Consider the following 12,759-nt stretch of genomic DNA (forward strand, 5'->3'; position numbering starts at 1 on the left):
ATGAAGAAAAATTGGAAAAAGGCACTTTTCATTAGTCAAACTTCAATTATACTCCTGAAGTAGCATATCATTAAAACGTATGAAACGTTTGAAGTGATTTTATATAAGTATGTTTGATGAATAATGAAAAACCATGTAATTTGTTTGGTTATACTCCATTCCCTACAATGAATGTGACTATATACTGATTGTAGTGATCATTGGCATAATTGAAAAGATTGTAAGGATAATCATACTAATAATGAGATAGACCACTGCAAGTGGCAAAGTGATTGATCCTATATGAGATCAAAGTGTGGAAATACCAAAGTGAAATAACATGACTGCTTGAAACGATAATAGAATGGTATCTCATATTTATAGTCTTGCATTAAAGAAGCTAATACATATATGATCATAAACCTGAAGTTTATGGATCATGATTATCTAATGGCATGACCGGTTAAACCACACCGAGTCAATGATGTGAAATTTATTGAGGAACCAAAATATTCTTCATTATACATGTAATATTACTCTCAAGGGAAATCATTTATTTACCAACTAAAGGAGGGTGTGAATCCCTCGATGTTATGGAATTGAGAAAATGATACACATATCCTAACATGATACCATTTAGTGTTTTGAAAATCGATGCATCGTCTAAATGGTTATCAAGATCGCAACTTCATGTTTGCATGATCTATGGCTTAGCTAATAAGATAGCAAGCATATTATTCCATATTGGTATATTTACATTCAGTTATAATAATGAATTTGATTCCCGAGTCAATGATGTGAAATTTATTGAGGAACCAAAATATTCTTCATTATACATGTAATATTACTCTCAAGGGAAATCATTTATTTACCAACTGAAGGAGGGTGTGAATCCCTCGATGTTATGGAATTGAGAAAAGGATACACATATCCTAACATGATACCATTTAGTGTTTTGAAAATCGATGCATCGTCTAAATGGTTATCAAGATCGCAACTTCATGTTTGCATGATCTATGGCTTAGCTAATAAGATAGCAAGCATATTATTCTACATTGGTATATTTACATTCAGTTATAATAATGAATTTGATTCCCAAGTTAATAATGATTATTGGAATACGTGTTGAACTTCATAACATATTATGTTCTTACATATATTGTTTTGTTAAAGACGATTACTTAATGTCTGTAATTGGTTGCAAAGGCAATCATCAAAAGAACAAAGGTTCATGTTTGTATTTGAGTACATATGATTTTACATGTCTTTAAACTAATTCACATCAAGCCAACAAGTTATGATACTTCCTCCCCATTGCAATTGGTTTTTTGTCAGTAACCAAATACTTCTCATCTAATATTTCGTATGTGTTATATATTGAAATTAATCCACCACAAGAAACAACGATGAGGCCACAAAGGAAGTTGGGAATTTATGCCAATATTAAATATCATATATGATTAAATACTTAGAGCTATTAGTGAGATATTATGGCTCATTGGTTTTCACTTTAGTGAATCTATGTTCCCAACATCAGGGGAGATATAAGACAGTTGGAAAATAAATTTAGTTGAAATGAATTATCATTGATCCTCAAACTAAATTATATAAGCTGAAAATTCAAAGGATAATTCATGTATACAACTTAATGAATCAATTACTAGACAATTCACTGACCAAAATAGAGTGTCTATCTAAGACACGTATACCAACTGCTAATGCTCTAATTAAAGTTGTCTAAGAAAGACAAAAGCATATTGATAATTTGTCTAATACACGTGTGTAACATGGTACACCAATCGATTCCAAAGGTAAAATTTCCTCGCAAATTGGAGCAAGTAATAAAGATGGTCAAGTCGAGGTACAATAAAAAGGTCTCTTAAAAGACATTAGACATGATGGTTCTTGAAAAACCTCAGGTACATATAAACAAGAGCTCTTAGTAAATTATATTGTATCATGTCTATAAATGATATATGGAATCAAAATAAAGTCGATGTCATTATACTTTTATATATAATATATAATTAGCGCTTGAAATGGTTATGAGGATCAAGATTCTAAATCTGCCTATGAAAAGTGATTGGCCAAAGTGGAAAGACGCAAACATGGCAGAGTTGAATTCTCTAAGTTACGGAAAGTTTGTTGGACTAGCAGTCCGTACAACTAATGTTGTAAAATGTGTTAGATACAAATGGGTCTTGTATATGAGTTATGAAAATTCATCAAGTGATATAAGGCAAAATTGATGACAAGAGGATTTTGCAAAGACCCATGATTAAATATAAGGAGACACATTCTCCAATGTGGAAGCAATGATTTTCCGATAACTAAACAGTCTGGTAATATAAAGAGAGAATTGATATGCGTCCAATAAATATTGTTATTCAGTTGATACTAAGAGTTTATAAGAAAATCTATGAAGGATTTGAATTATCAAATCATAAAGTAAGTTCTCGAGAACATATTGATTGTTGTGTATAGAGTCATATTTGAATACTTTATAATTATTGGATATGTTAAACATAAATGGAACTCCTGAAGAGTTTCCTAAGGTAATTGCATACTTGAAAAATTAATTGATTATGTGCATCAACAAGCATACACATAGAAGAGAATGTACGTGATGAGTAAAATATGTCAATAAACAAATTAATCGTACAATATGGATATTTGATATGTGATAAAAAATTGATGTGTTAAATGAGCAAGTTTATGCAACAAAAATCCTAAAAAAGTGAATACACATGCATAATTTGTCAAGTTGAAAAGAAGTCCATGATGGACTGGTAAATGCATGGATTTATGCTTATTAAGTATGGATTAAATTATTCGGATTGAACTTGATACAAATCAAGAGATATTTTCATAAAGAGGGAGATAGGTTAGATATAACCATACTTTTATCAAAATTTCACTCTTAAAAGGTCTTATAATCACAGTTTACAATGATGTACATATCACCAAGAGAAACTTATAAGCTTTTAAAGAGAAAATTCTTTTTGAAAGACCTTGACATAGTGTGATTATTGTTCGACTTATAGTTCGAGTAGATGTGTAATTATATGCTTATAGATCCATTAAAGTGCATCTAGAAAATGTTGATACATTTTACCATAGACAAGTTCAATCATATTTAGCATGTTAAAGGATGTCTAACAATGACTTTATATCATTGTCTATCTAAATATGAATATTATTGGTTCGGAAATACCATAATTAAATGCATATATGCATTATGTCGTACTGTTAGCTATATATTATTATTTTCTTTATGTATATTTATCGGCATGTGTCCTGCTAGAGATATCAGAATGGGTTAAAATTATATTTCAGGTATGAAAGATATGTACTTATATTTTACTAACTCATCAAAACAAGTTTGGCTAGTATTGTCAATGCAGAAAAACACAACAGGGTTATCAATACAGTGGTATATGTTTACGAGATGATGCAATAGAAGTTTTCAAATGAAGATCATGAAACGTTATTCAACCTAAGGATTCGCAAGTAAATGGCTGAAGATGCAAATGATTTACTACAAAAGTTTTGGACAACTTTCACAGAAGATCAATATTTATCATTTGAACGGATATCTAAATCAGGGGGAGATAATACGCGTTGCACTCTTTTTCCCTTAGCTATGGTTTTGTCCCACTGGGTTTTCCTAGCAAGGTTTTTATTGAGGCAACATCTCCAAGCGTATGAAGTTGATAACCAAGGGGAGTATTATGATTAATTATAATTATGGTTATCAACACCAAAAATAAGTTTGGCTTATTCTCTAAGTTTTCCCATCCTTATATAATATCATATTGTATCTTATTGTATTATATCTTATTAATGAAATCTCTCCCTTTCTCCTTACAAGTTAATCTCTTATTATTTAGCTATTAGGCTTGTTTTACAACACGAACTCCTTTTTAATTTTTTTCCATGGTTTGTACTTCATTTTGCATCTCCACTTTCCCACTCTAGGTCATTGCGCCTCCAGTTTTCAATACACAATTTCAAAAATGTTAGTTTTAAGCTTTTTGGTATAGAGGAACCTATTTTTTGGTTAATCTGGTTTATACCGATTCTAGACCGGATTGGAACAGACACAAAACAACAAAATTGACATTGAATTATATTTTCAGTTTGAGCCGATTTGATCGAGTCCGATCCAGATTTAGACCATTGTTATTTCAGTGTAACAAAATCATTATTCTTGATTGTGAAATGTTACATTTGACTTAATAGTCAAACATACTTTATGATTTTGAAATTGATGAGAAGGATTCATAAAAAAGCTCTCTTTTACTACTAAACTATAATGACATCATTATGATAACCTTAGGAATTAAATCACATAAAATAGTTAACCATTCAACAAATACATACAAATGTATGACAACATAAAATGGATATACCTAAGTAAGTCACCACTTTCAGGGGTAACTGGGTAACACACTAAGACCTCAAACACGCATAAACAATCTAAAAATTAGGGCTCTAAAAATTCTGACCAGAACATCATGTATCTTGAAATCAATAGAACAATAGCATTCACTCTAAAGGATCTCAATAGAAAAATCTATTAATTGATTACCACAACGAAATCAAAACATCCTAAATCAAATTAACACAATCCAGCAAGCACTCTAGCATACTAATGCGATGAACCAAAATAGTAAGGCATAAATGTTAATCAACATAAGAGAATCAAATCCATACCTGATCGATGAACATTCAACATATAGTTCCAATCGTAAATCGCTGATTAAAAGAGAAATAGACATGAAATTAGTAAATTCATAAACGGTAATGGACCAAAACCCTAATCATATCAACATAACATAATTGAATCCAAACCTGACGCTATAACGATTCGAAAACAATTTCATATTGTCGATTGGGGAAGAGGACGAGAGAGAGAGAGAGAGGAGATGTGGAAGGGGGCACAGTTCTTTTTATTAGGGTTAAGGGGAGCTCTTGGATCTGTTGTACGTATATGATATAACCCGTTTCGAGATATTTGGATTCATATACCCATGGATACCCACGAAATTTAAGGATTGAAGGAGAATTCTTCATTCTGAAATCAAGCAATATGGTGGCTTTAGATCCCCGTGGGGAAGCGATGCGAGAGCGACACATAGAATTTAACGGTAGACAATTATACAGATAGTTAGATATATATATATATATATATATATATATATATATATATATCCAATACATAGAATACCATAAAAGAAGTATTGAGAAGTTTAAGTAACAGTTATGTCCTCGAACATATAGTAAAACTCATTCCCCATTTATCTGTGAAATCTACACACCACGATCCCAACCAGTCAACCACATTTAACAATCTTATGTATATCAGGTTGTTATGTTACAAAATGTTGCAACATTATCTTATTGTCGTAACATAATATTGCTAGGAATTAAGTCGTTATAGGAGTATGTAACTTTAGTGTCTAATATTGTAAGATACAATTCAAATTTATGAACGACTAATAACTACAAATATAAGGTGACTTTTTAACTATAAAAATTGATATGTACTATAATCTGCCATTAAGTACTACCATTCAACACATCTTTCTATGTTCCCTCATTATCTATTTAATCATAAACCACAAGTACTGAAATATACTTACTACAATTAATAATAAGGACTTATATGAAATTTGAACCTTGAAAATTGTTTAGCCAAAATTAGAAACTACAAATTCTATATATTCATCGCATGTAATTATAATAAGACTACGCCGTATTAATCTCATAACCACTTTCTTCAGTCTCCTCACTCTCAACGCTAAAAACTAGGGTTTCAAATTACTCATCCGATATATTAAACTCTCAAGGTACAGTTGCAATTCCAGTTCATATCAATTAAATCTGCATGCAAATGTATATTTTTTCGGGTAATTTGCAAACCTGGTTCTCATTCGCTTGTTTACGTGTCTAATTTTAACATGTAATTTGTAAATTGATGCACAGATTCATGATCTGTATAACATAGGTTGCTCGACGCTCTATAGATCGTAAATCGGCGCCAGGTGAGTGCGAATTGTCGTTTTCTAGTCGTGGATTCTGAATTCTGATGATTATTCACGGGTTTAATTGTTTGTGGTATTTTTCCATTGACTCACAGTTGAACGATCTATAGAAGGAAGGAATCTTGGAGCTCGATAGATCGTCATTTCCGGCTAGGTGAGTGATTATGCTCTAATTTGTGGTATTTTGCATTGCGGATTTCTGCGTGAATGTGTTTAATCTTTTTTATGTTCCATTGAGAGTCTAAAACTGTCCGCGTTTGTTTGTAATCACTCGATGTTAAATAGGATTGTGTGTTGAGATCTAGGTTTGTTACTGTTGTATTCTGTAGGCCGGTTTTTAATGTTATGAGTAAATGATGAGAAAAATAATTAGTTTTGTGTGAATATGTTTAATCTGTTTTATGTTTCGTTTTTCGTCTAATACTGTGTTTGTTTATAATTGCTTGATGTTTGTTTATAATCGCTCGATGTTTAATTGGATTGTGTGTTGATATTTAGGTTATCTAGTTACTATGGTATTCAGTAGGTTTTTAATGTTATTAATAAATGATGAGAAAAATGAGTTCAAAAACAAGTTATGACATCCATATGCTGAATTTAGAATTAACTTCTGATACTTGGTTAATTGCAATGTTAAATTTATTAAATTTAGTCTATATAATTAACAAAATCAGCTATATAGAAGTCTAGGAGCTGATTATAATCATTAATGTGCAAAAATCTTGCTCGAATCTTACAACGCTGCGGCACATCATACGTAAACTTCTACATATTATTTTCCTATGCGCGTATGGAATCTGTTTATTCTTGTTATAGGAGGTAAAGTCCTTAGCCGTTGAAGTCTGACTCATTGTAACTAATAATGTTAAAAGTTTTAACTGATATAACTGGATTACTTCATTCCTCGTTTAAATTGACATCTTCGGTCATTGTTTATATCTGTACTTATGATTTAGGATCGTTTGCTAGATATATTGTTCTCAAATATCGCTATTAACATTTGCTTCGACATTTGTTTATGGAAATTGGATACACAGATCTGGTAATCTTTTGGTTTTGAGTTTATTTATTTCTATACAGATAAAAGTGTTTGATTTCTTCACTGCCGAAAATGGACCCCTCAAGAAACAACCCACTGACTAACAACGACTCTTCTCGGGTTGACAAGATTAATGATCCAACTCAAGACATGGTCGGACAAATTGTAACCGGCGTTGTTCAGGCAACTTTTGACGGTGGTTACTTTATCGCAGTTAAGATTGGTAACTCAAGCATCCCATTAACGGGTGCGGTTTTCAAACCGGGGCACGTTGCCCCAATAACACCTGAAAATGATGTGGCACCGCATGTTGAAGTGATCAAACGGCCTGGAATTCCGATTCCAGCGGACATCCAACCGACGCCACCTAGACCCAACAACGGGTTATCCTCCACTGTCCCACAAGCTGGTTCAAGAGGAACTGTGGTCCCGGTTGTTCTTCAACCGAAGCACTTATCAAACAATATACCAAACAGTATATCCAGGAGCCAACCTGCACCTCATTTTCGGGCCTCACTAAGCAAGCAGGTGCACTCAGTTCAGCCATTGGCAGTTTACCCACCAAACGGGTCTATAAGTCAACCATCTTATTTTCCATCTAGCTCTCAGTTTGGTGATATGAATGAGCCTCTTTTTGTTGAACCGTTGCAAACCCGACACCCGGTTCAACATTTCCAACCGCCACCTGTGTTTGGAGGCGTGCCGCATGGTGGGACCGGAAGAATGATAGATCTTTTGAATGTATGAATATTTATTATTACTTAGTAATTTACTTTCTTTTATATATTTATTATTAACAAGTTTTTGACTTTTGAATATTGAAAATTTTGGTTGTAGGCTGTCCAGCGCGGTGTTGACCAGGTTGCCCAATACGAACGTTATAGAAAAGGTCATCAGGCGGGAAATTGATGGAAGTTCGGTGACGATGTATGATCAATGTTTCTGCTTTCTGGTCGTGCAAGCCCACATAAGGAGATCATTGAAATCCTTATTTATGTTTCCTCCATAGTTCTAGATTATTTCATTAAAACAATAGTTGCTTTGTTTATGTTCCATATTTATGTTTCCTCCATAGTTCTAGATTATTTCATAAAAACAATAGTTGCTTTGTTTATGTTCCATATTTATGTTTCCTCCATAGTTGTGATTTTCTTTTTGTTTTTCTTTTCATGATTAAACACATTAAAAATTAAAAGGTGGCAACATGGGTCAAAACGGCCTGGTAAAACACACCAGTCAAGTTTATTTGAAGTAGACCATATTAATTATGTGATGGATGAACAAATTTTATTAATCAAAATATATAATAATCTAGGTTTGTATCCGCCGTGATGCGGCGGTATATTAACGTGCATTCTGTTGGTAGAAGTTTTTTATGATTGCGGTGGTACATTAACGTGCATTTGGTTGTTTAATTCCTTACTTGTGTTTCCTCCATAGTTGTGATTTTTTAGTGTTTGTAATGGGAGATGTTTCCATTCGTTTTCTTTTCTTTTCTTTTTTTATTTCATGTTTAAACACATTAAGAATTAAAAGGTCAAATAGCCGGGTAAAACACCTAAGCCAAATTTTCACAATGAGAAATATATATTAATTTGTTGGTTAGTTGTGTAGTAGACCATATTATGTGATGGATGAACAAATTTTATTAATAAACAAATATAGTTAAGTACGATTTAGATGATGAAATAATACAACAAATAATTTGACTGTTTGTAACTTTTGTAAATTATGAAATTATATGTGTTGCGGTGTATTGAGAACTAAATCTTTTTTTACTAAGTTTATAGTTTGCTTTAGAAGTTCACGAATTTTTTAAAGCGGATATAAAATTTACAAATGCTTTTAAAAATATAAACTTCACCTATTCTTATAAATAATTACTAAACATTTATATAACTTCAATTTCAATAAAAGGAGAAAAAAAAAGAAGCTGCCGGTTATCAGAAAAAAGTGGAAGGGTTGTTTCTCAACAAGTAGTCAGACAAACATGTTGAATTTCCCATTGATATCATCAGTACGATCACGCCGCAAATCGTCAAATGTGCATAAAGGAGATCCAAGAATCTTCAGCAGATCTTCCTTTGCAAAACCGAATAGCTCATGCTCATCAAAGAATATGAGGTGATGCATGCTTTTGCAATGAATGATCACTTCACCCGTGTCATTATCGAACTCCCACGAGATGAAGTCGTATAGAAGATTGCCTTCAAAGGGCGTGCCGTGCAGGATTTGTTCTCCATGATCTTCTGGCATCTTGTCTCTCCTTCCTTTGACAGCCTTGTTGGTGAAAGGATTGATTTCCTTTGACTTGCATGCTCTACCAGGATTCATAGAGAGCCTTTCCTCCATTCATGTTTCAGGAAGCGTTTGAACCATCCTTCCGGTGTGTCTTCCTCTTCTCCACCACCATCGTCCTTCTAAAGTAATTCATGTCAAGAACGGACATGGTGTGCTATATATCTATAGGATAGATATGTCAGATCCCCATTAGCACGTCGAATAACCCATCTTTGCCTATCCTTATGCCAACATGAATAAATGATTGGAGAATCATCATGATAAGGCTTCGACCTCCATCTCAGACTTGCCATGCTGCTCACACTATAGTGCTTTATGCATTTCTTCGACTTTCTTTGAGCAGTCTTGGTGGCTAGAGTAGCAACGGGTTCTTTGCCAACAGATTCCTTGATTTCTCTTTTCTGGAGTGTTTGGATTAGGAGAATAGTTTATGCCATCATCGCTTTCATCCTTATTGTCTTCCACGGCTTCTTGGAGTGGCGAGTTGGTACCTGCAGTAGAATACACATTAAGTAAATAGGACATTTCAGCCTCAACTGCAGCGTCAGTCTCACGAGTTTTCTCAATCTCATGGGGCGGATCTTCATCTACCGCCTTATTTCCCTCAGTGGCATGACCATCACCACTTTCATCTCCGTTTCTCCACCATTCCCACCACGAGGATCGTTAAAACAATTAAACTCGTGGTCATCGTCCTCATTACCTTCATCCCCCTCCTCCTCATTCTAATTATCACCATCATCGTCGTCATCATCATTCGTTTCATCATAATCGTCACCACATCCATCACCTCCACCACCTCCTTGAGCTACAGGAGGTTGTTGTTGAACAAATACAACTAACGTGGATGTAGCAGGAGTACTGACTTGTTCACCCATAGTAGGTATAGCAAGTGGTGAACTTGTGGAACTGACCTGCCCAGTTGTGGCGGCAGTAGTAACCACAAGTTCGGTACTAACTATAGTTCCAACAACCTATGGAGTCTATCGACGCTTGCCTTCACTGGAGTGAACCTCCTTCACCAACATCTTTCCTAGCTTCACTAGTGTATAGAAAACCATGTAAGTTTCCTTGAGCTCTGACTCTTTCGGCATCAGCGACCAAATTTGAGGGAGCTATTTGTCTTCTATTGCTCTGCTCGGTCCTTGGCTCATTTACACGAAGAAAACCACGGAATGTCTCCATGAGATGAGTCCTTAAATTGTTCACATCATCATCTGTCAACCGCATCACCTCCATAAGTGCAAGGTACCGGTTGACCAATAACTCATTCACGCGACCTTGAATCTCGCGTTGTTCTTCCATCTCACCTTCAAGATGCTCTATCACTTTACGCAGCTTCACACTCTCACCCATCAATCTATCCACGTCCATTGAGGAACTGGATCCACCTTCCACCAAACTGACTCTTGAGGTCAGTCGCTCAAAGTATCCAAACCCGATCGAGTCTAGAGTCCAATTCCGTTATGAATTTGTTCACAAAGTTTGAAGCGGAAGGAAGACCAGACTCTAACCCAGATATGTTAGACCGAAGCATCTCATTCTCAACATGTAGATCATCGTTTCGCAAAGAGTTTCGATTAATCAACTCTTGTTGATTGTTGATCCTTCTTTGTTAGGTCCCAAATGACCACACACGAATTTTTCACTTGATAAACGTTCAAGACGGATGCGGTAATCAAACGACCGAACAAAAGATAATATAAAGATAGAATATAAGTGAACAATCTCGTTGACGGTTAAAATATTTATAACATAAACAAAGAACCAACCCACCCAAGGTGAGCTCCCATTGGGTAGATGATTTACACCATTAAAACACACACATAAAAGACTACAAAGTGTTCTATTTATAGCCTAATACATATATTCAACTAGAAGCCTTATCCTATTGAAGCTAAGCGTGCATCATGAAGCTCTCGGTTCGTATCAGGTTTTCTTGTCGGCAATAATTATTATATTTACCATAAATATATAATGGGTTTCGTCATTTGATATCGCAAGTCACTTAAATTGGCCTTACAATTATTCAACAAATGAGAAAATAATAGATCTTATACCTATTAGGGTATAATAAGGAGTTCATAACACCAACTTGCGCTTGTAATTTATAAAGAGGTTACAACATGCAAGACTTGTAGTAGAAACATATAACTATACAATATGTTGTTATGGATTGAAGAGGTCTCGTAGATGTGCTGCTTTTGAATCACCGTGTGTGTGTGTATATATATATATACTAGTTGTTAACTCGCGCGATGCTGCGGAGATGATAGTTTGAACAAAATTTATAACGAAACGTCAATAATAATTAACATGTCACAATGATAAGTTTGTTTTTATAATATATATAATATATTTAAACATTTAGAATGAAAAAAATAAATAAATAAACTTGCCAATTATATGGGTGGATAAATGACCAAAGTTGAAACTAATTCATATATTTACTAATATATTTACTAAAGTTGAGTAAAGTTAAAGGGACAAAACTGTAATTATATTATAATTAGAACTGCTAAAATAGATAAATTTAAGTTAAAACTTTTCTGCTTTAAATACTTGTAAATTGATGCAACTATAACTTGTACTTTATAACCCGCACCTCGATTTTGAATAAAACTTATATCAAACTGTTGATAAAAATAAGAACTTTGCAACCGTATGTTTGAATTTTTTTTAAATTACAATATATTCAAGGATATACAAGAAATAGTAAATAAAATAAATTTGAGGAATATGTGGAGAAAGATGAAGGGATTGAAATGTAAATCCTGGTTAAATTTATAAAAAAAATGCAAAGATAAAGGCAAAATAATGTAATTATATAGTACCAAATCAATTGTTATGTAGGATGTGTTGATATAAAGACAGTTTTAGCCCTTAAAATTCAAAAATTGATGCTTCAAACACTTAACACTTGTACTTATTGCAATGAGTTAGAGTTAGATACCTCTTAAAATTTAAGAGGTCCCTAACTCATGTATTATATATATATATATATATAAAAGATGAATATCATTACAGAACCCTTAAATTATTTAAGAATTTGAAGGAACTCTTGAAAACTAACATTTTTTATAAATTTTTTTTGTATGTTAGTGTTATTTGAGTGTAATTTTATCACTATTTATATCTATATTTACGATTACAATTATGAAAATTGGTTTTTACACATATCTAATTTTTTTTGCATATATGTAAATTTGTTATTACGTAAATTTTACACATATGCAAATTTGTGATTTATATATGTAATCAAAAATTTATATATAAAATATGGCACTACGTGAATATCGACCTTCAGCCACACGAAAAAAGTGTGGCCGTAGGCCTTTAGCCACACACATTTGGTTCAGGTCATATGTGGCCAAAGGTCGTGACACCGTGGGT

General features: G+C 33.4%; 1 protein-coding gene across 1 annotated transcript; it reads left to right on the plus strand.

Annotated features, from left to right (window-relative positions):
• Window positions 1–7,137: 7,137 nt before the first annotated feature.
• On the plus strand, window positions 7,138–7,974 carry LOC143629122 (protein METABOLIC NETWORK MODULATOR 1-like). The gene is made up of 2 exons (XM_077098478.1): window positions 7,138–7,806; window positions 7,903–7,974. Exons 1-2 carry the CDS (start codon window positions 7,138–7,140, stop codon window positions 7,972–7,974), a joined length of 741 nt encoding a protein of 246 aa, XP_076954593.1.
• Window positions 7,975–12,759: the final 4,785 nt, after the last annotated feature.

The sequence above is a fragment of the Bidens hawaiensis genome, unplaced genomic scaffold (genome assembly GCF_021521415.1).
Source record: "Bidens hawaiensis isolate Kalapana, Puna unplaced genomic scaffold, B.hawaiensis_p1.1 tig00005162_1, whole genome shotgun sequence".
NCBI lineage: Eukaryota > Viridiplantae > Streptophyta > Magnoliopsida > Asterales > Asteraceae > Bidens > Bidens hawaiensis.